This window comes from Taurulus bubalis (genome assembly GCF_910589615.1).
Source record: "Taurulus bubalis genome assembly, chromosome: 7".
Taxonomy (NCBI): domain Eukaryota; kingdom Metazoa; phylum Chordata; class Actinopteri; order Perciformes; family Cottidae; genus Taurulus; species Taurulus bubalis.
Genome location: NC_136595.1, coordinates 21,751,331 through 21,776,157, shown reverse-complemented (window position 1 = coordinate 21,776,157; position 24,827 = coordinate 21,751,331). Strand labels below are relative to the sequence as shown.

At 45.0% G+C, this 24,827-nt stretch overlaps 1 protein-coding gene across 1 annotated transcript in view; it reads left to right on the top strand.

Moving 5' to 3' along the window:
- Positions 1-4,862: 4,862 nt before the first annotated feature.
- The window catches only part of trabd2b (TraB domain containing 2B), a gene marked incomplete at its 5' end in the record, with an annotated part of 61,595 nt that continues 41,630 nt past the window's right edge, over positions 4,863-24,827 (top strand). Inside the window, 2 exons of the mRNA XM_079220450.1 lie at positions 4,863-4,976; positions 7,521-8,090. Coding sequence (XP_079076576.1) covers positions 4,863-4,976; positions 7,521-8,090 — 684 coding nt within the window. The remainder of the gene's footprint in view (positions 4,977-7,520; positions 8,091-24,827) is intronic.

Sequence of the window (24,827 nt, the reverse complement as noted above, 5' to 3'; positions counted from 1 at the left end):
CTATGTGGTATTTTGGACACCTGGCTTCACAGATGTGGGTAAACAAAGCTGTGACTAAGACTTCCCCCTCAAACACAATTACGTTCAACAGAGGCCACAGCAGCCGGCTTATGTGTATGTGCTCCACATACACCAAAAGAAAACTGGATAAATGCAGGAAAAACACGGGTAGAGTTTCACTGCCACCAGACTGAACTCTTTGCATCCGAGCAGATGGAGCCTGCACTGACTCAGAGCCAGGCTTTCTTTTCTCTAGTCAGCCCTGTAAACTCACGTTACAGAAGCAAGGAAGAGCAGCATGTATGAAAACAATGTGGGCAGACGGTGGCTACATCTCTGTTGATCTTTGTACCGACACAAGCTTTGATGCCGTGCATTTACGATACAGTACATGTAGCATAAAAGCTCTTTGGGCAATAAGATAATCTTCAAAGAAGCAAAGTAGCGCAAATGGTCATCTTCAAAAGAAGGTCATGTCCAAATCTCGACTTAAGGAAGAGCTCATCTGATCCTTCAGGCCGGAATTCATGTGCGGTTCCTTCACACCAGTGCAGACCAGAGGCTTTGCTTTAATGGTATCATAACACATGCTGCTTATACTGTGTTCCCCATCACAGCCAAGTGCATTATTTGGCACCGGCCGCCTCTGTTGACCCCCTGCTTGGATAAACCACAAACAGGACATTGACAATGAACACCAACAGTAATATACGGACCAACATCAGTGATATATATACCGTATTTCCATAATATTATGATATGAATACATCTATTGTCCAGCGCTGAGATTTGCTGCAGCATCTCAATGGCTGTTGAAACGACAAGAGGGGAAACATCATTATTTCTCCATATCTTTCGAGCAGCCGAAAGGTAGATCTGCTGAGCGGCAGGAGGGGTCTTTTCACTCCTCCACCTCTCTTGCTTTGGCTCTCAGGGCTAAATGGGGCAAAGTGAGAGAGAAGATAACAGGGGGTTCCCGTTATGGATAATACAGTTATTCATAATGCCCATAATCAGTGGGAGAGAACACAGTGCATCATGGGGTGACTTCGCCAGCCAAGCCTTTGATGTGAGAGCATTATAAGCTCTAGAAAATAAAGATATGGCTCTCAGTAGGAATGTGTGTGTTGGTGCAAAAAGAGAAAGCAAATAAATACTATGATCGAAAGTGTATGTTTGACTAAAAGCTCAGGACAAACAACACCTGTAGTAGGCTTGAGACTAACAAGGCAGGACTTCTCTGTCTTTAAATGGAGATTCATGGAGATTCAATGAGAGTGTTATCCTCCTATCTAACGCTCTGGAATCACTTCATGATCATCACTACAACTAAAATGTTAATATATCAAACTAAAAAGTGCTTTGGATCAAAACTGAACTACTTTCATCACTCGCTGTGAATAGTAATCAGCGTAACTCTGGTTCATGTTCAGCTTTCCTTACATCACCCCAAAACAATGACAGAAAAAGAAAGAAGAAGAAAACTAAAAAAGAACAGCCCTGACCGTGACCCCTGTCACTTTATCTCCTCCTCTCATCTTTCCCCTCCTGCTTTTGCTCATTCTGGATGATGAAGATAGACAGACGGCCCTCTTCTGCATGTTTTGACACGCCACATGGGACGTCGCCGCAATATCACAACTCAACGCAGACCTGTTGCCACCAAACACCGTCAGAATCAGTGTGTACTGCTTTCACAAACACTCGGTGAAAGCCTCAGACGCAAACCGATCATCGGCTCGGAGATTCAGACTCTACCTGTCTAGTGTGGCTGTGCTTAAACAGACTCCTCTTGGACATCCTTCTGACATTCTTTGACATATTCCAACCCCTAACATTACCCTTCTCCCTCTCAACCGCCTCCTATCCCGCCTGTTTCCCCGGGACGTCCGGAAAGGGAAACCACAATAACATTTCACCAGAGACTCAGTCAATATTATTCCTAGACATCTTCAAAGCGTGACAGAGGATATTGGACCCCGAGCAAGAGACGGGTGGAGATAGTGAGGGAGTGTGTGTCTGTAGTCCGTCTGAGAGCAGAGACAACAGACGGAGACAGAGCGGTCAGTGTGGACAGTCGTTCTCTGAGGTATGACCGCCTAGAGCTATGAGCCACTCCTTCATATCCATCAAACCCACATTTTCTTTGAAGCACTATCTTTCTGCCCTCAGGTTCACCATCACTCATGTGTCCATACCATTGTGCATAATGTCCATTCTCCCTCACACCACTAGGGGTCCCTGTGTACATAATAAACAAAACAGTTTGCTCACACCTCTGGCCTCAGTTACCACTATCTCTGTAGTCGTTTCACATGTCCTCTTCATGTGGTGTAGTAGCAGTGGTAGTAATAGAAGCAGCACCTCTGTCATTACATACCAATAGGCAAGTAATGATGCTGAGGCAGGGAGTTGATGTCTTGGTTTTGTGGCAGGACTTCTGCACAACATCAGACAGACAGACAGGCGCGGAGCCACAAGGACAAGTAGACACAGGCCACAAACATTAACAAGGTCTCTTCACTCTCTCTTTTCAAACTCCCTCTACCTCCCATCTGGGGCACAATCTGTGTGTAACGGACACACTCAGGAAGAAATACGCAGAGTCAATAAAAGTGTTGGAAAGCACAAGTATCGGCAAGGTTCAGTTGCAGATATACTTTCACATTTTGAAAATACCTTTAGATCGGAATGGGCTCTCTTTCTCCCTATAACGCCTCCCCAGATGTGATTCTGCGGTGCGCTAACTGAACATTAACTTTAAAGTCTTCTTTCGTCCCCAGCTATATGTGCACTATGCTGTAAGCGCTGGCCCCCGTCCAGGAATCTCCTGCAGCCAGCCGCTCATAAGCCCTCTCCTAACCGGCCAAGAATGTGGAAAAGCTCCTTCAAAGAGAAGCAAGGTGTGGTTAACGCAAAGTACCTGAGTCCACAGGTGGCCCATGCTAGAGCAGACAAAACCGCTAACTAAAATCGCACACCTGTCTCAGGACAAGGAGAAGAGACAGAGTAGCGAGGATGAAGAGCTCTGATTAGATCGGCGTGGCCGTGTTGTGCTATTCCCTGTTATATGCTGCTTTCACGCATCTAAAAACATCTGAGGCTGCATTCAAGTAGTCCATTGTGCAGATGTGTAAAACAGAGAAATATTGACTCTTCAGCCTTTCAGAATCGCAGAGCTCGATGAATGGCGCCCAATAAAAGAAGTCAAAGGGTCAAAGGGCAGAAAGTGTCAGATTTTTACAACGTGAAACTGTGTTAAAAAAAAAAGACGAGCTGATCAAAGACACTGAGCAGAAACGCCCGATCTGTCTCATCTGAATAGAAAATACAATGAGCGTACGGGGGGGACGGGCCGCCGCTAACAAAGCTGCCCAGTAACAGGAGTGAGCCCGGAGTGGTGAGAAGAGGAGTGGAGAACACGGCCGAGGACAAAGAGCTGCTTGTCCAAGGTCTGTCTGCCATCGGCCTGCGGGGAGGGGCCCGGTGCCACTTGTTTGAGGGGTCTCCATGATAAATCTCCCTCTACTTGACTCTGTCACACTGTCTGCCACTTGGACAATAACTGAGGTCATAGCCAAGTAGTGGAGCGTTGACATCGCAGGGTGCATGGGGGGGAGGGTCAACTTGCACTTTCTCTCAACGCAACCGTTTATTTTTAAATCCGCACCACATCATGACTGATACTTCTTAAGAAGAGCGCTGGACTGAATGTAAATACTTCTCACAGTTGTCTTTACTTGGACCTGTTTATTTGTAACCATTAATCATGAATATAAGGTCTGAATTTCTCTGCTGCAGTATGGGACCCTCATACGAATGTTGCAGGGTTGTCAAACAGAGAGGGACAGAGATAGATGTAATCCTCCTGGAGAGGAAGCACATGAAGACATGTGGAATATTCCTTATTTACAGCTTTGGAATGACTGTGTTGAAAACCGAATAAAACAAAACGGTGGACCTCCTGGCTCTGCGTTATTGGTGACACGTTTCTTTAAAAAACTGCAGAAATCCAATTCAACTTTTGATGAGATGAGGCTAAAAAAGCCTGAAGAAGGATTTTTTTTTGGTAATTAGAAATATCATTTTAAACATATTGAAGCTGCAAGAGTTCCACAAATAGCACCACAGGAAACTTTGCAGTAATATAATATAAAATGCATTCCAGAAAGCTAAACAAGTTCAGTAACAATTGATTTCTTAATTTGTTTAATTAAATTAAATTTATTGAATGAATAAAAAAACATATAAACTCCCTATTGAGTATTAGCCTATATGAAATACATGATACCATAAGACAAGAAAACGACCACGGTGAATGAGGAAAATGTCCAAACTCACACACAGGACGTTAGAAGAACATTCATCCACCATCTGCACTCTTTTCGGTCTGTCTTGTGGAGTTGTACACACTCAAACATCCCTCTATGAACCTGCTCCCTCTTAAAAGAATCATGGGTGTGTGTGTGTGTGTGAGCGTGTGTGTGTGTGTTGGGATGGGTGGTGGGGGGGTACTCAAGTCGTCCCACCTCCCTCTCTTCCAGCCAAGACGCTCCTAACTTGCGGAGCGCACTGCGGAAACTCTCCAAAGAGTTTTCAGCAGCTCGTGCTTCAGCTCTGCACCGGGTTTAAAAAAAAAAAAAAAAAGAGCAGTGAGAAAAAGTTTCAGACACGAACAACTAAACTCAGCGCGCAGAGCGTCGGGAATGGTCCTCCAGCGGCGCGGCACATGTGAGCCGAGAGGCCACCGGTAACGGGTTTTTAATACTTCCAGAGGACAGACGGGGAAAGAGCAGTGAGGAGAGAGCGAACAGGAGACATCTGAGGTGACTTGACAGAAAGCGGCTAACCACCTCGACACGATGGTCTGTCTGCCGGGATTCAGCTTGGTCTTCCTGAGCGCGCTGCTGCACTCTGCGGCACCCTGGGGCGCACACCGACCAGAGAGTCCGAGGCAGTGCGACGCACCACAGACGGTGAGTCTTCATTTGTATCATTCTACCTCTCTGTTACCCAGAAGGTTAAGGCAGTCACACTTGTTGTCGATATGCTGTTTCTTGAAAACGTGGAGAAATAATAGTGAAACTCACTTTCAGCATGAGTTTATTTTGGAGGGGAACTTTACGACATGGCACAAGCACACCTCATATCACATAATTGTGCTCTAAAATTAAGTCAAAGGTTGTTTTTTTACACATTTACCTTTTATTATAAATGATTATAATAAATTATAACTTTTAATGTATGGTTTATGATTCATTTAAATGGTTGTATATAATGTATATCCTATAATAATATTAACAATACAATAACAATGGCTTTTCTGTAATAATATTAATTTGAAGTGCATGTGATCAAACACTGCCTCCAGACATGTGAAGAAGTTCAGGTATTTATGAACTGGCTCATAAAATCACTTCCAAGAAGAGATGCGGGCCTCAGAATTGAAAGCAGTTGCCAAGAGAAATTGTTAAAGCTCGCCAACTTTATGGCTGTTTATGTGACAAACGCAAAGAGGGGAACACCCACGGCTGACTTGACTTCATTTGGAAAAGTTGCACTGACCTTACAGGCGTGATCGTGTTTCAAGCGCAAACCACGCGGCCTCATTAAAACACTTATCGGCGCATATTGGTGAAATTATGGATGTGGCTTGAACTCTTACCGTGAGGAAGTGCAGCGGCGCGGAGCAGGCGGCCATCCTCCAGCTCACTTAACGTGTCCGCCTGCCTCCCACCGTGCACGCATCCTCTCCAGGAAGAGGGGGGAAGTTTATTAAAAGTATAACTGCAGATATCACAGCCAACACGTTTGCCTTCTAGGGTAAAACAAACGTGACCTCAGCTACAGGCACGTATTTATTTATTTTTTTAAATATGGCACTTGTGCGCACGGATTCAAGACCGCAGGCTGTTGTTTCATTAGTGCATTTATCCTTTACGCCGATAATGGATCTGTTGTCAGACATCACTGAGGAGTTGGTGCTCCTTCGCCTTACGTGATTTGCAAAGCGTCAGTGCAATGGTCTCTGTTTTCTGTTAAGAGTAATTACCCATAAAAAAAGGAGCCCGGCGCGTAAAGGCTCTCCAGAAAAGTCCACGCAGCTTTCGCAGAGTGTGGATCTCGCCTCTCCTCAGGACACAACCACACTTTCCAGTGTCGAGAGGTCTTCATTTCTGGGACTGCACAGGCCTCTGCGCACACGTGCAAGTTAACAGATGATAAAATGCTGCACATGCACACACCAAAAAAAAAAGAAATCTCTAAGTTTCCGTGTCTCAGAAATACGACGGAGAACGCACGGACGCGTCCAATGCCATCCAAAGCGTCCCCGTCAGTCTGCAGCGTGGACCTGCTCCCTGCCTGCCAATGTGGAAATTAAGTTAGAAAAAAACTGTTCAAACATTTCAATGTATCTGCAAAGAAGAAACGCGGCCCTGCAATTAAATATAGCACTTTCGATTTGTTTTATAGAGAGAGAGATTGCGCCAGAAAGGTCTGTTTCATTGTAGTCAATTACGAAGATAGCAGAACATCCCACATGATGACTCCACTGGCTCTTGGCAGCTATTTGAAACGTTTGTATTTGACACAGGCAACGTTGGCAGCGTGCAGCACAACCCATGTTGAAAGAAATCTTGATTGAATTTGAGAAGTGAACATTTTCTAAGAATAACTTTATTTTACAGTAATGGGTTTCATCCCTCAAATGCCTGATTACACTGTGTCTCAGAAGCCAGAAGTTTGATATTGTTTATAGAAGTTAATCCTTTTTCCCCCTCATATTTGAATAATGCCAACATCAAAGTCATAACACATGCACCGCACATTTGCAGAGCACTTAACAAGAAACATATTTCTAAGCGCAATGCGGCTCTCGTGCTCATTTTTGCACGGCTGTGAATATTTCATTTCCATTGTGACATTGTTCTGTATAAAGATAACCGCACCAGACAAACACTTCCTGTAATATAAACCGTACAGAAGACAAAACCAGTGCCGTACTTAAGGCTGTCAGCGCCACATCTCCCTGCCTGGTGTAAAACATTTCACAAACAAAAGTAACACACTGGGGTCAGAACGGAGAGCAGGTTTCTTTCAGCTTTTGGATTTTTTTACGAGCTTCGGTGCAGTGTATTTGCACTGTAGCCTTAAAAATGCTTCCCAGCCCAAAAGAGGCTTTGGCAATGGAGGTATGCACCTCAACAATACACAGGGGTCTGTTTACAGTCCAGAAGGCCCCTCTATAAACCCTCTACCCGCACCACAGCACCAAACCCCGAGCTGGATCCACTTCATACCTCCCCTGGCCGTCATCTTAAAACTGTATTTCAATCTTTAACGTGTGGACCCGGGCCTATGAGCCAGTGAACCACAACAGAGGAAAAATATGTCAGCTTTAGTTGAATTTCTTTAAAATGATGGTTCTGGTATTTTTCTGTTTCCTTTTGCTGTTAAAATCGTTACCTCCTTTTATTTTTTTATTTCTCTCTTCCCTCCTTCCTCTGCCTCGTCCACAGCAAAGTGACATGAACTCCTTCCTGTGGAGAGTGAACCGTGCGCCTCCTCACCCTCCTTCCTACTTATTCGGTACCATCCACGTGCCCTACACGCGAGTCTGGGACTTCATCCCCGACCGGTCCAAGCAGGCTTTCCACAACAGCCGCAACGTGTTCTTCGAGCTGGACCTGACCGACCCTCTGACCATCTCCAAGCTGACCAGCTGCCAGCTGCTGCCCCACGGGGAGAACCTGCAGACGCTGCTACCTCGAGACTTGTACCGCCGCCTCAAACGCCACCTGGACTACGTCAAGCACATGATGCCTTACTGGATGACCGCTGACCAGCGCGGCCGCGGCCTGTACGCCGACTACCTGTTCAACGCCATTGCCGGGAACTGGGAGAGGAAGAGGCCGGTTTGGGTGATGCTGATGGTGAACTCGTTGACGGAGTGGGACGTGCGGTCCAGGGGGACGCCTGTGCTGGATCTGTTCTTGGCTCAAGAGGCTGAGAGGATGAGAAAGACGACGGGGGCGGTGGAGCGGGTGGAGGAGCAGTGTCACCCACTCAACGGGCTCAACTTCTCTCAGGTAAGAGGAGGAAGGAACGCTTGTTTATATCCTCCTTTTTGTGGAATGACGGCAGAAATGTCAAGAACAACCCCAGGGCATGAGTAGATGTGAGAGTTTCATTCTGCTCGTATAGTGAAGCAGGCTGAGTTTGAGAATGTGAGAACGGGGGAGAAAACAATATAAGGAGAAAGAAAAGTGATCGAACCCTTTTCTGCTGGAGACAGCTTTACGGTTATGGATGTCCATCCACCTCACTAAACAAACACTCAACAGCTGAATGTGCAGAGAGGGTGTCAGGCTGAGCAATGCACATGCAGAATGGATTAGAAAAGGTGAGAAGAGCAGAGAGCTCTCTCTTTCATTAATGCAGACTGTCTGTCTGGCTTTCTGCGGCACTGTGGGGCTCATACTGTAATCAGACACTCGAAGATGAACAAAATAACCGTATTACTTGATGAGCAAAACATCCAACTTCAGTATGTTGTCTGATGATAAATACATGAGGGGAACATGCGTCTATTTCAATAATTAGTCAGTTGGAGGTCACCTAAGCTGAAGAACATTTTTCCAACTGTGGGAGGTCCCACAAACAATCTGTGATGAGCACCCAAAGGATGCTGCGTCCTAATCCATGTTCTGATGCAACATTTGATCGAAATTAAAGAAGAACTAAATCTGCCAGTATATGTGAATTCATGCAGACCTCCCAATCACACACATGTGCTGTGCATGCACGGCACGCCGCACACGAAGACGCACTGTGCGCATGCAAAGCTCCATACATGCACATTGGCAGTGGATCGCTTCCATGTGACAGGTCTGAGGGCTCCGGGGCTAATTTGAGAGGCAGTGGGCTCCCAGCCTCTCCTCTTTCATCAGCACCTCCTAACTACGCTGTCAAGAGTCCCGCTTGCACATGCCTGGGAGCTTTACTGCCCCTAGAAATAAGCTCAGCCAGGCACACCGTGCCTCATAAAAAGGAGACGTGCTTAACGCCGTTAGGAGGGCTTTGCAATTTGTAGTCTGTTATATCCTGTAGACATGTTGTTTTCCTGTTATCTTAGAGGGATTCATGCCTCCTGTCTTTTTCCTCTGAAGAGAAGTCTCAGTCTAACTGTCCCTGACACTGATCTGTATTTAGTGTTGCACGGCACCTAAAAACAACGCTGTTTTAAATAACATCCTCACAGGGCTGAGTCGCTGAAGAGGGTCCAACTTTAGAAAGCTGTATTTATGTTTCCTGAGAACGTCTATTGGACTATAAGAGGCATGATCTATTGATCCTCAGGGAAAAGAAACAGGCACAGCCTTTACAAGGGATGGTAACAGTTTTACAAAACAGGTGTACAAATTCAGATCAGAGTTTTACTGCCATGGAAATCCAGTCAAAATTGGTTCTTGGATAACTTGAATTTCAACAGAATTTCATCAGAGCATAAGGGCCGTTGGATTTCCGAGCTCCCCCCGCCCCCCTCCCTGTTTCCAGATACGTATGAGAACAATTCAGAGCTGAACTGAAGCTGGCATGGCAACCATTATTCTCAATTATAATAATTTGTGATTTAATCTGAAAACTATGGCTGATTGATTCCCTCTACGCTTGACTGTAACAAGGGATGAGGTCAGAAGGATGGATAGAGGGAAGGTCAAAAAGAAAATGCGTGGGATGAGACAGAAGAAAGTGAAGTGAGACACAGAGAGAGAGAGAGAGAGAGAGAGAGAGACTGACTGAGGGAAAGAGAGAAAGTGAAAAGGCAGCGGAGACGGATGTGCATCGTCTCACCGCTAACACAAATCTGAAACACGAGCGTTGCTTAAAAGGAGATCTGAGTTAGGAAACGTTCCAAACCCTGACAGCCCACTTATTATTTGTTCCCAATAAAAGTAGTTGCTTACAATATCCTGTAACTTTGACTTCAACGAGGGGCTCTTAGTAACATAAGCACTGGTGATTCATCAACTGACACATTGGAGGTTTCTCATAGGCACCTGGTCCCAACGGTGCCAGCGCAGTGAGATCAGCGCCACTGGGAGACGGGTGGTCTTGGGGCACTGGTCCAGGTCTACAGGTTAGCTGTATCCTGGGGGACCTGTGCAGATTTAATGCAGCGATCTCCAGTCAGCAGTGATGCTCTTGATGCTATAGCGTGGGAGGGACGGAGAGACGTTAAATGTGCCGAGCCCTCTTCTGACCATTGTGGTCTAACGAGAGCTCTGCCTTCAGATCACAGAAAGGTGCGGGTGTCTCTGTGCAAGGCCGTTCAGAGTTAGTGGAAACAAAGGCGGGTTCGTGGTGCATGGTTCTTCTCCAGTTCTTTGCAGGCCGACGCAGGTTGACAGCTGGGCGGGCCGGACGGCACCGATGTCTTTGTGAATGCTTTGAGCAGCGAGGGGGAACAGCTGGAAGTTGACTCAGACGGTGCGAGCTGCACAATCCCAGCTTTAGGAGGGGACTCCTTTACTGGCCAGATCAATGAATTACCATCATGGCTTATTAGGTATCTGTATAAATGCTAAAAATCAATCAGAAGATGCAGAGTGCATTTATATGCCTTCTAATATTGAGTACATCAACAGTCTCCGCATCACAATGGTACCAAACCACAAAGTCTTATTTGTATGTTATTGGAGTTGAGGTGTGGAACAGAAACTGCTCTCGGGCAAAGCTGCTTTTGGGAAACTCGAGGGCGGCTCCAGCCTGTGGGCCTGTCTCACTCCCACCAAATAAACACCCGTATTTATTTTCCCTGGGTCGCATTGCAGCCGAGGCCACTGGCCCATGTCGTGGAGAAATGACATCATATCAGTGGCGCCTGTCTTCTGGACAAGGGGTCGAGGGTCACGGCGGGAGGTGGTGGTGGAGCCGCGGAGCAGCACAGCGGTAAGGAGACTGGCAGTCTGCTGGGGGTCAGTCTGGGCACTGCTGAGTCTAATAGAATACCTGGCCCAACCTCTGACCAGGAGGACTTTCCACCAGCTCAGGCTATTTTGTGCCTCGACTTGTGTGTGTGTGTGTGTGTGTGTGTGTGTGAGTAAAAGAGAGCGATGGCTGACAACGGAACACCCGAGTGTTGTCAGCTCACGGCTGAAGAGGGGACCGGGTTAGAGGTTTTCAGGGATAGGAGGGTGGAAGGTGACAGAATCCAGTTTCCTCTCAGCAGGAGGGCTCCTCTGTTTACAGCTTCAGTGACAACCTGACATGTCTATTTCCATCAGTTAGCCTCCGCTGTCAAGCTGAGGCGTTCTGTTGTGCTGACGCTGCAGCCTCACCACACATGCTGTGGTCACAGAGGGACACTCTCAGGCCTGGAGATGTGGCTAAAACATCACAACAGTGTATTTCTTTGTCGTAAAAATAATGTCAAATGTGATCACATTTAGTTTTTCCAAGATATGTCTGATGGAAAGTGCATGGTGTGAGGATAGAAACCACTGAATTGACACACAATGGTCATGAAGTCTGTCTGGGCCAGAAACATTCCCTTTAACTGTGTTCAGACCCACACGGTTTGCGTTTCCCATAAATCGCTATTACTTTATATGATATTAAATCTGATATATATATTGGTGTTTGGTTTTCCAATTCAGATTGGACCTCCCAAAGTATATGGCCCGAGGATACAAATCATATTTGGAGAATGATTTTAAAACAGTAAAAGTAAAATATACAGCACATGTCCAGGAGAAATGTCTTTCTCCATTCAGATCCAGAGGTTTCTGGCTGTACATGCCACTTATTTGATGAGCATGTATGGTAAGCAGTGAGTATAATATCGTGAGTCCGGAATAGGAAATGTCTCCTGGCCGGGCGAGGGGTTGCTAAGAGTAACAGCAGTCAAAATATGATTCTCATGCGTCGTATCAAATCATGCAGAATACTTTGCGTTGTGTTCTTTGGACCGTGTTCACATAAACAGGACATCTTTAAAGGGAGGATTTAAGTAACATCTAACCGGATCCATATCCAAATATTTACATTCCGTGACGGGTGTGCAAGTTTGGGTTTGAAGCGATGCGTTGGCCACGGAGGCTGACGGATGGAAAAAGCAATTCTTTGTCTGCTCTTCTTTTCTCTTCTCTTCTCTGACCTTCCCACTCCTTCTCGCTCCCTATCTTTCTCTCCGACATGTCCCGAGGCTCTGGTTGTCCCATTGCTCATCCGCACACACGCCAAGTGGAAAAAGAGGTGGAGGAGGAGGAGGAGAAGGGGAGGAGGAGATTACCTTTAAAGTGTGCTGGGCGACATGTATCCTCTCTTTAAGCATGACATCTGAGGGTGTTTCACATCTAAGCTATAATTACCTGTGCAAATATGTGGAAAACTGCGAGGCAACACGTATCAGGCCGATCATCTGGTCCTGTCGGCAGGCAGACGGCAGTCCCCCTGTTGCACTAATGACTTAATAGGCCCCTTAATGACCAAATAGCCCGCTGCCATCCAGAAGCACTTAGACAATTATGTGCTGGCCAGAACACTGCAGGCTGATGGCGAGATGGAGGGAGGTGGAGAGGCTGGATGTTATGGACGCTGAGAAAACAGGGGCACTGTGCACTTGACAACTGAACAAATCACAATTTCTTTTACTGGTTTCATATTTTGTGAGAAAAAACAAGACAGAAAGAAACAAAATTGTTGGAGCTATCATTGAGTTTGAGGGCAGGCGGCAGACAAGAGCTGACAGGAACCCGGTGCAGGGCGGCTAAAAGAAATGTTCCACTTAAACAAAGTGCCACAATTTTAGCATTTCCTTAACTGGAAAACTGGATTCAAAACGGCTATCACGATAACGCTCTCCACTCACTCATTTAAATAAAGTTGAAAGTGGCAAGCGGCTGAAGAAGAAGTGAAGCGTGCAGGGAAAGTGGGAACATAAAAAAAAAAATGGTTTCTTTATTCTGAAGAATTCCTTTGTGAGCTATTAACTTTTCTGTGATCTCCGTGGTCCTCTATAAACCCGCTGCTGCGTCTCCATTCAGTGAATCCAGCAGAGGTCACATCCTTCGTCACACGGAGTACTGCACCTGAGAGACCTGAAGTAATGACTCCACCACATTGTCACTGAGCCTCTGAGGGGGAGAGGCAGTGGGCGTGGCAGGTCGGAGTGCTCTTCCATACTTTAGTGTTCAATGTGCCAAATCCTTCCCTCCTTACTTCGCCCACATTCTCCCTTTGTTGGAGAGAATGAGCGCTCCTCTCTGCTCAAACGGCCTCACGTCACTGTGGATCCATCTTCACTCCGCGGTCCTCGTCCCTTCAAGTGAGAACCAAAGCGCACGCCTACACCAAACACACTTAAACTCTACTCTGTTTCTGTGTAATTATTTTGTCATCCTCGCAGTGGAAATTGCAGTAAAGTGAAAAGTGTTTGAGCGTGTTTTCCTGCAGGCAGGTAGTCTCAAAGACACACACACACACACACACAAATCATATTTCTACAATACATATTTGCTCATCACAACAAGGGAAACTGCAGTAAACTGTATGGAGCTGGAGGTTATTTTCTATGGGAAGGGCAGGTAGTTTCCAAGCAGGCGGAGGTTAATCTCAGGTTGTCTGGGCCAGAGGCTGATTGATCACAGACAGGAATGTGACTGACTGATTTCCTCAGAGACCCACTTGGCCCCTCTGGAATGTTGTTGTCTTTTGGGACGTCGTTGTTTTATAACCTTTGTTTAACCAGGTTAGCCCCCTAAAACCTAGGGGTCATTGTATGTATCTGCGATGGAAGTTTGTGCTTCTCTTTGGATGCTATAACTCATAATTACATTCCACCTTTGAGATGTTTTATCTAATTTTGACTTTGAGATGAGGCTTACATGAAACAGTAATCTGCTTGTGAATACATGGAAACAGTTCTTTTCAGCATATTGGTTTTAAGTTTATCATTTTTCGACAATACTTGAGGTCGATGCCCAATAAAAGGGCACAGAACAACTGTGTCTCTGACCGGAGAGCAGCGACTGAGTCCAACACACCGTCCAAAACATTAAGAGTGAGCAAACTGTTTCCCCCACTGTGTCTCTGCCCAAAAGCGATGGACTCAGCTGTGTGATCGCTTGTGGCCCCAACCGTCTGGGGGACGGTTAAGGGCAGCGAGTGAGGAGTCAGGTTTTACTCGATGGCGCATTGCAACAGGCAAAACAAGGTGTTTTGAGAATGTGTCAGTCAGCGCAACCACCAGAGGACATAAATGAGCACCCAAAATATTATGCAAGATTAGCTGTGGACAGACACAAGCACACACCCATAACATTGCTATTACAGCTCATGGTTGGAGTTAAAATAACTACTTGGTTAAGGTTAAGGAACAATAGTGGGTCAAAGAAAAATCAATGTTGACTGTTTGTTGGGAACAGGAAGTCAACTTTGACTCCTGAGTCAAAGTCCAATATTGTTGTTGACCCATCCAACTACCCCGACCTACTGCCTCCTGTAGATGTTGCTCTATAGATTGTTGTGCTATTTCCTCCTCTGCTCCTGACAGACAGCAGTAATAATTCCTGCTTTGTCACTTAAATTCAAACCGAAGTCGCTTTTGGTCATTTTTCTTTGAGGCACAGTGAATAATCTGCTTCCAGACATGTACTCCTTAGTTCCTCTTCCTCAGGAGTGCAGTAGCAATCATTTTACACATGAACAGACTCAGACAATTGGGGCTGAATGGGACAGAGTAATGTGAATATACCGTGCACAGATTTCTCTCCACACCATCTATTTTTAAAATCACTGAGGAACCAATTCTAAGTACAAAATAGCCCCAAAAAATAAAGCATATTACTGCAAAGAAACATAAAGACAGCAGCAGACAAGTACCGAACAACGAGGTGTATCAGTATCTCCCAGTGCTGGCGAACATGGAAAAAAGATTGCCAGTACGCCATGGCATGCAACTTTCCATGTCGGACGTTTGGTGGTCTGAGATGAACCCAGCGTCCCAGCCTGCCTGTGACATCAGCCACACATACTACCACACTCCTCACACACACACACGCGCGCGCACACACACACACACACACACACACACACACACACACACACACACACACATACACCATAAATAGGAGCCAGTAGAGAACAACTGTGTGTATGTGTGTGTGTGTTGTGGGAGCGAGGCTTGTCGGGGATTAGGTAGCATTAGCAGAGTCCTCTCACTGAACCCGGTTTTAATGTGACCCATGCGTCTTCTCTGCCCCCTCTGCTTTGTCCCCATTATACACAACCCAGTGGAGCACTTCAGCTCTCCCTTCTATAACCCCCCCAACCCCCCTCCCAAAAAAAAAAAACCTTCACGATCTTACTTACTCGCATGATCCTGCAAGTAAAATGATAATGTTTCAACTCGATTTTCTTGTTTATTTATCCAGTTAAGCTTGTGGGGAACATGTACGTCATTTGTTTGGGCTAATTCTGAATGTCACACACTCACTGTGCATAGTCACACTTGGATCAGTGCTGTATAAACAATCTGTAAAAACACTCTGATTCCACATGTTCTCATACAAGAAGTGTGGATTTGGGAATTTTTCATGATTAAACAATCTGGCGCTGCTTATCGTGTCAAGATTGTTTCAATATAACTGTCAGATAAGAGAGCTGAGAAGAACAACAATAAGCATACTGTAGATGTTGTTTAAGTCTTGGTCTGCAAAACAGTATTCCCATAATTAGTATTCCAAGCAATAATAAATACTTCAACCACTGACATAACTGGCCCAATGTCAAATGTTATAAACCTCTCTGAAAGGCTCATGTGTGAAACAGGTGAGCCGTAAAGACGTTACCCTTTGTCTCAAGAAGCAGTCGATACTCCTGCTGGACCCTGTACACTGTTGATGTCATAGCCAGTGGTCGAAGAAGTACCGATATCTTTTACTAAAGTAAAAATGCCTCAGTGTAGAATTATTAAGTCATTTAAAAAAAAATGTTTGAAACTGCTGGGTAGCTTGTGAATTATCATTATGTTATTGTTGATTATATTTCATTTAATTTATCTGAATCTGCAATATAGCTCAAGCTATCAAACAAATAAAGAGAAAGATTTCCCTCATAATTGTAAAGGAGTAGAAGTGTGTAGCAGCAAAAAAATAGAAATAGTAAAGAAAAGTACAAGTAACTCAAAATTGTTCTTAAGTACAGTACTTTTTTAAGAATATAGCCACCTTAAATTAACTTAAATCCATTCCATGGGTTCTTTTTTGCTGCCACAACACGTGTCCATCAAGCTGGTCCTCAACTCCCGACTAATGGGAAAACTTGACCCAAGTCTCCACTTTAACTTTTAAATTAGTTAGTGAGCACATAAATCCCCCCCACCTCCACACACCCCCATGCAACTGGAGTGACGCACATTACACATCTCTCCATCTACGAATACCTCTCAGTTGAAAGAGGCAGACAGACAAAACAGCAGGCGAAGGCAAGACGAGACCGCAGGTAGAGAGACGGGGCGGCAGGAGACAGGCTCCAGAGCCATTAACAAGTCTTCAGACACAGATGTTCTCATACAACCACAAACAGTTTTGCAGGGATAGATTACTGCGCAGATAAGTGAAAGCACAAACACAGAACCTCACAGGTCAAACAAAGCACGAAAGATGTTACCGTCTGTGGACACTTTCATTCTCCAGTTGCAGAAACATTCTCGGTCGCGGCTCTTTGTAGTTCCTCCCTGTAACACATAACAGTACGAGTCTACGTATGAGTCCGTCTTCACCACTTCTAAATGTGGGGCCACATGCCTTTGATGGATTTCAATGCCTTTGGCAACTTTTCAAACGCCACACCAGGATAGTGTAGATTAAAAACAGCAACGTGTATTTTTTTTTTAAAACAGATCCCACAGCAGCAGCTGACCACCTGGACGGGCAGCAGGCCTCATGTTACTGCGGCCTTCATCAAAAACCCTTCAGTCCCTGGTCAACACATTTGTTTTACCCCAGCGTGCCCTTCAGTAGCTCAGAGGATTTCAAGCGTTTGTGCATTCAGACCTCTGTTTCACCTTTCAAATTAGGGCTCCCAGAACTTTCTCTGAGCCGGATTGACAGAGGGAGCCGATTGCCCTCGTCCTCGCCCTCTGGACGACCCCATCGCTTTGGCTGAAGCCCCAGAAGCCCCCCTCCCCCCGCTCACCAACCACCCTCGGCACTGCTGTTGAACATGACTTCCTCAGTTCCTTGAAACGACACCGGCCCGAGTCAATTAGTTTTGGAAAATCTTGCCTTAACAAGATAAGCGGTTTAGCGAATACGGATGAATGGAGTGAGATTATTTGTCGATTTTTTCTTTTTTTTGCACTGTAAGATGCGTTCATTCTATCTGGACAGTAATGAAATGTACACTAATGTCATGTCCACTTTACTGAGCTCTTTGGCACTCCTTCTGTAGTTCTATGTGAATCCATCTGCCACGTAAAAAGAAAGAAATGATCAAATTGGCTGCCCTGCTTTTGACATGTGACCAGGTCAATCCCTACCACGGGAGAAAGGACCAAAAGAAGAAAAAAAGAAGTGGAGGAACAGCAGCAGGGAGCGAGAAGAAGCAGAGTAACCCCCACGCCACTCAGGCAAAGCGGAAAGAGAGGAGAGGACAATGAAATAGTTCAATTTGGTGGTACTGGGAGAGAGCAATAGCAACAATAACACAGGAAACATTTCACTTTCTCCACTCAGCAGTTTCCTCTGAGCCAAAATAAAAAAGACAACAAGGAAAAAAATAAAGGATGCTGCTGTGAAGTTTCTCTCTCTTCTCTTCTCGTGGCTTTGAGTCTTTTTTTCTCCCTCACATCACGGTCAATTTCACCTGTCATTCACCGGCGTAGTTTTTCCAACACAGTTCTTTTACCTTTCCCAAGGCTTAAGCTCTCTTGGCATCTACTGGAACAGTTTAAATATAATATTCAACATATGGCAGAGTTTACACGACGTAAATGAGATGAGAAATCAAATTTACTTGGAGAGTTGTGGCGGGACCGTGGTCTCTGAGGGGCGCCGTTGTTTAGGGAGAGCCTACATGATGGGCGGCTGTAATTACACTCACAATCTGAGTGGGAGATCTGGAGATGGAGGCGATGGGATAAGTAAGAGAACCAGGAGGAGGAGAAACGATGGGTGAGATGGCTCTCAGCAGACGGCTCTTTTCTCCTTTTTCCACTTGGTTCTCCCTCGTCGGTGTGTGCATCATGTGACGATGTGTAATTGGCCTGTGGTCACACCAGAGTTGTGCAAACAGATTAGCAGGGAAATATGTCAGCCTGAAGGGCTGCAGAGGTGAATGTGTGTGTTGTGTGGATCACAGATGTGGGACTGTGTGGGAAATGGCTTGATGGAGTAAACCCTTTATTAATGATGAACAGGCGGGGCGGTTGACTTTGTCACAGACAAATTTGTTGTCGTGGCCACGCGAGGAATGTCTGGCGCTCAAGTCTTTATGCGCAGTTAAACATACATATTGAATACACACCCATTTTCCAACGCTTCATTTGCATTCACTCAATTAAATTATGTTTCCACTATATATTCCAGAGGTTCATTGTGATCCTGGTATTCCTAAAACCTCTCACAGCATGGTTGTAGCTCACACACTGTAGCCCAGCTCACACCTTTTTTTATATCATAAGGGGTATTGGTAGTTTTAAAGCAGGAGGTTGACAGTTGGGGAAATGCACTCGTTCAGTTTTAAGTTTATAGCATAATGATTTGAAATGTGGGAAACAGCTTTCCTGGCTCTGTTCAAAGGTTACAAAAAAATCTGTCTACCAGCACCTCTAGACATCACTAATCAACACGTTATATCTATAAAACAGAGTGTGAAATAACAATTTGCAGTTTTACGAGCGGTGATGTGCCGACCCATTTTCTTGGCTGGAAGTCTTGCCATCGCTGCAAGGTCGCCAGGCAACTAGTGGGGCGGGTGGAGAATAAACTAGATATAATGTGTTAATCATCGGGCCTCAGAGATGCAGGTCCTGAGGGTCTTAGGATTTCCATGAGGATTTCTCGAGTTATTCAGAGAACAGAAGTGAAAGAAACTGTTCAAGTTGACTCTAGGAACAGAAAGATATGTGAGTTTAACTTTGCTGAAGAAAGTCGGTGTGTAAGCAGACACAGTTATTGGTTTCTGATGCCCCTTCAGCTCTGTGCCAGACCACCTGCCTTGGGGTAGTAACAACATCCCATAATATACCACCCAATGTGGATGGCAACTCTGAAATACTAAAACCCCTTTGTGTCTGTCGTTCACTGTTAAAAAGAGTCTGGGCCACTTTTGTGTTACTTTCTAGTACAGGATATAAATATTTACACTTTAAAAAGTATTTTTGTTATTTTTCTGAAACTGATCCTTTTCTTATCCTCCAACTAACTAACTAACGTATATTTTTAGATTCAGCGTGGCATTTTCAGAGGATATCATTATAGACGATGTACATTGAAATATGGATAGAAATCAGAACTTGCCAGAGAATAATCTAATTTTTTAATTTTCTTCAGAATCAAAGTGATTCAGTGATGGGTGTGTGTACATCTGTAGCTGCATTGGGCTTCAAGTGCTTAAATAAAGGATCTAGTTGTAGCTGACTCCATGGTAACAGTATACAGTACGGAGGAAGGTCAGACTTTGAGAACTCCTGGTCTCCAGTGTCTCTATTAAAGAGATGATCAAAATGATGAACTGTATTATTTGTATTATTGAAATCAAACATGTGTGGCCAGAATTTAGTAGAGACTTTTTAAGAAGGCCCTTTTCCACTGGATTGGGTTTTGCCGTGCATGGCATCCGTCCCTGTTGTTTCAGGCTTAATCATGATGAGCGTCCGCCAGTGGTGAGGAGCGCCACAAAGATATTTCCTTGCCATGTCTCTCTTACGGATGTGGCCCTCTGCGCCTTATGTCACTCTGCAACTTTACTGCATCTGATAATATGAAAAATATGGACCGGGCTTTTTGTAAGCCAAGCAATGTTCTGGCTCGGCAAGAACAAATCTCATGTTTTTGATAGGTTCTTCTGCTGTTGATTCTCTCAGGTAGTCGGGTCAAAGCCTCGGGCGGCCGACAGAAGCCTGACGGACAGATGGTGAAGGCGTGCGTGCCATTGTTGACAGCCAAATGCTAGCTCTTTGTGAAAAGCTCACAGAGAGCGCGTGAGCATTGGAATGGAAACACAAGTCTATTTTATCAGCTTGCCAAAATGCGAAGGGGAGAGTGCATGAGAGAGGCAGGGAAGGAGAGACGGAGAGAATGGCCAGGCCTCCTCAAAGCCTCTGTAGTCAGCTCTGGTGACGGCCAACCCAAGCACATGAGAGCAGTGTGAATGGCTTTTTAATGCCCGCTAACAGCCGGGGTATTTAGTGGGATGGGGGGATGGATGAGGGGATACGGTGAAGGATGGGAGAAAGGATGAGAGTGACGACAATGTTTGGACAACGAGGCCCCAGCTGGACGACACTGCAGCGCCGCCGCCCCTCGCTATCTGCTCCACGGCTGCAGGACCAAGTGCAGTCTGGGTTCTATGACGTTATTGATCAGTTTATAAAGCTGTGGTCTTTTCTCTGACTCCAACCTCATTTATCTTGGTCGTATCTCAGAATTTTTCTTGAGGTCTTGTTATTTTGCCTGAGACTGACACAAATTAAGTCTCAATTACATGGAAATCCCGGGAGTAATTGCCTTTATGGCTCTGCTGTCTATAGATGAATGTCCAGCTGGCTACTGATGATACACTCACTTAAATTGGATGTATATGCTGTTGAGAAACCCTGTCCAATACAAGTATAAGACAAAGCCCAATATACAATCCTAACATGTTTGCACCCTATTGGGGCACTGGTCAGAAGGAAGGCACTGGCTTGGACTTTTGTTTGGTCTTGGCTTTACATTTTCCTACAGCTTCCACGAAACAAAAGGCGTCCAGCACAATAGCTCTGCCTGAAACCTAACACGCCTGGAAATGGGTCTGTTTTGTTAAAGGAAGGCCAAGGAGTGTTCTGATCACAAAATTACCTACATTATTTACTTGTTTAAACACTGTCTGGAGATTTCAGTACATATGATACAACTATATACTGTGTGTGTTTGTCGGTTAGGCTTTTTGTGCTTGTAAGTATACAGATGTTGAATCTCCCTGCAAGAAAAAAAATTGCATTGACCTTTACGTCTATGTTTTTATAATAAAAGAATGGCAGGCTAGCTCGACAAAACAGTTCCGTATGTAATTTGTGTGTTGGGTCATACGCTGCATGTAATGGATTAGCTTTGCGCTTCATTGCCAAGGAAGCAAGTTGAGCCAAATAAAGGGAGTCAATCGCTGCTGTTGGAGAAAGCAAACTTGCACGTTGAAAAGGTTTCAATAAATAAGTACTTATGCTTTGACTGAACTAAAAAGAATTGTGTAAATCACTTCATTGGCCTCGATGTCATAAAAGTCATAGCACATGTAATGAATAGTTATGTCCTGTATCAGTCCAAATATAAATAAGAAAACTACAGAGAGCTAGAATGCATTTTTATCATGTTTATCAGAGGAGGAATACTGATGCAAGACACTGCTCAGGTCGTATAAACCCCATGGACTTCACTATCTTACCTCAACCCGGCTGCTGTTTACACAAACGGCCCCCTGACTCAAACAAAAGCTGGAAGGCTCCACGGAAACTATGTGAAGAGAAGATGAGAATGATGAGGACAGGAAAGAAAGAAATTATAGGAGGTGCTGAAGGAAGAGAAAGAAAACAAACTGAGAAATTAAAAAGTGCTTTTTCATTTTGAGAGTTCATATTTTTCAGAAAAAGACGTCTTTTCACTGCCTGACTTCTAGATCCAGATGTCTGGTAGACTGTTAACTATTCCCTTTCTTGAGTCTTTCTTTGTGTGTGTAATTATACTTTTAGAATCTTTCAAAGACTATTCTGTTAATTGCTTTTGAAGTATTTACTTTATCTGTTACTTGTGTATGAACCAACCCCAAAGCTTGGCAAGAGAAGGATCACTAATGTATCATGTATAGGTTTGAAGCCAACACATAGCATTCCTTGGCTTCAAACCTGTAGTAGTCGGCTTAAACAGAGAGACCAAACCCTAAATCGCTGAAGCCCCACAAGGCCACCAAACCATTGAACCTGTGGCATCAAATGTTGAAATTGAGCTGCTCCTCCTCCTCACACCTCACCTCCACCCACAACCCAAACAGACAGATTGTTTCTCAAAACCATCATCGGGATCTCGGAATTAAAAAAGGAATTCAGAAAGTGTTAAGTCTGGTTTAAGTCTGCGAGATGTTCCAGGAATTCCATCCGTCTTCACTCTGGCTAACCTGGCATGGTGTGGACGCTGGAGACGGGAGTTTTTGGGTTGGGAGTGCGCCAAGTTTTGGAGAGATTTTCAGGCAAGTCTGTAGGAATGGTGGAAGTTCCCCCACACTTCAAGCAATTTTCTTGCTTTTCTTGGATTGGTTGCAGTCGTCAGTGCACCAGTGATGTGGATGAAATCATTTTGAAGGATGTCTGGTTTGGGTTCAGCTTTTCTGGGGCAGCACTGCCCACCCAGGAGGACCTGCTGATCTGGCTCTTGTAAAAAAAAAAAAAAAAAGGAACTCTATTTCACTTTTTCTCCTGGAGAAACACAAATAAATTCCTTTTAATCAGCTGTGGGTTCTTCGGGGGCTCATTTAGAAGGAATGTAATTGAAACTTGAGGTGAAGTTGTTCGTAAGGTAAAGGTGCTTTGGTAAGCCATATTTCTCTGTGGCACGAAGACACGATTATTAAAGGCGCCGCAGAGTCGAGCTTTGGAAGCTCTACGCTTTCGGTGAAGTGTAAAACGTAGGCAGCACGCGAGGTATTTCGACATATGATTAAATACAAACTCTCCGATATCCTGAGTGGTCCTTGGCGCTCACTTCCTGTCTGTCTTCTTCCCTTCTTGTCCGCTGCTCTCTGGAATGCTGAAGGGGGGAAAGGTCCTGAGTTCAGCTCCTCTGAAAGGGGATCCAAACCGCGTGCTAACGAGAATGCCAAGCCTAACAGGGACTGACAGCTCCACGCACTGAGAACTGCTGTGTGTAAATGTGTCTGTGAGGGGTTTTTCTTTCTTTTTTTATTTTGGGGGGGTCGGAGCGTGCCAAATATCTGTGTGCATTTATTATGAGAAGGCAAATATCCCTGGTGAAGCTTAATAACCCACTCTTTTTTCCCCCTCACACACATGCATGCAGTGGACCCGCGTAAACACACATGACGCCGCGTGTTGATTTGCACACAACCGCAACACACTGTTCACATGCATCAATCAGTCAGCAACAATAACCTAAAAGGATGTGTACCCCGACCATCCCCGGCTAACTCCATCCTGGCCATAACCAAGAGTTTTCTGCGCCTCTTTCTCCGGCTCAGATGAAAAGCAGATGGGTCAGAAGGGTAGCGAAAGAGAGACAGAGAGAAAGACATGAAGAGGAATAAAATGTGCGTAAAAGTCAGATGAAGGCAAAGGGGTCAGAGTCAGGAGAGAAAGTGCTAAAGAGAAATTGCCCAGGGAGTAAGAGAGGGAGGGAGCAAGTGAGAGGCGAGAGGGAGATAAAGGCTGCTGAGGGGTCAGGCTGGGAGCGAGGGAACAGTCGGCCATTTTTACATGAAAGGAATCCCACCAATCCCCTCAATGATAAACATGTGTCTGTGTCACCCATCCCAGGACTTTGCTCTATTTATGAGTGCGTCTGCATTGTTCACCGTTCCACTTTCACTCACGACAGTGGCAGTGCCGATGACGATACACACTCCCAAATACACACCGACACCTCGTCCACCATTGTGCCAACAGCAGGGGGAACGTACAGCCGCGAGTGTTAACTGACACAAGCCATCACACCCTCGACACAACACTCGAGCCAGACAGCAAAGCTCTGCATCTCCTCCAGTCTCTACTCCACTTTTATCCTGCAGTCCTGTCCTCACCTGCCGTCTAACTTGCTGCTCACTTACACCCTCGGAGAGTAGATGAAATAACTTGAACACCTCGTGAAATGGGAACCAGAAATGACTGACTCAAAATTGCAAACAGAAATCGGCAGGTAAGGAGGTTTGGTGACATAGTGACAGCTTACAGGGCGCTGCGTGTATGTTAACATCCTTCCATTTTGGACAGAAAAGATGTTTTGCAGGTGGTCAATGGTGAAAATGTGCATGGCATCATAGTGGCCTTCTGGTTTACACGCAAAGCCATCATCCCTGGTTGGAATCTGGCTTTGGGCCTTTGCTGCATGCGACTCCCTTTCTGTTCTATTTCCTTACCATCTCTTAACGCTCTATTTAAAAGCACGATGCGAATCTACTCATCTGCAAGTCAATCCTCTGACCACAGTGATTCCAAATGTATTTCAGTCCAAAATTTCAAAACAATGACTGAACCTAGTAGATATATAATTATTTATATATATATACATATTTATATACTTGTTTTGTTTGGCATATTAAGTCATACATTTTGTTCTTTTGACTTAAATCAATTTGCACGTGCATAAATAACCTTAGTATTTGGCTCACAGCTCTTAAAAGGTCAGCCAACATGAGCAATTTCCATGCGTCGTTGAAAGCACAACTGCTACTGGCACTCAGACTAATATGACTCACATTTGAAGAAACGTTTGCTATTGAGATGAAAAAAACATCGGAGTTAATTGACTTCTCTCTTCGATGTTGACAGTATTTTCTCTTCTGGACCCTCCTTCCCATTTCCCCTCCTCAGCAGTCCCCTTCATCTCCTCTCATAC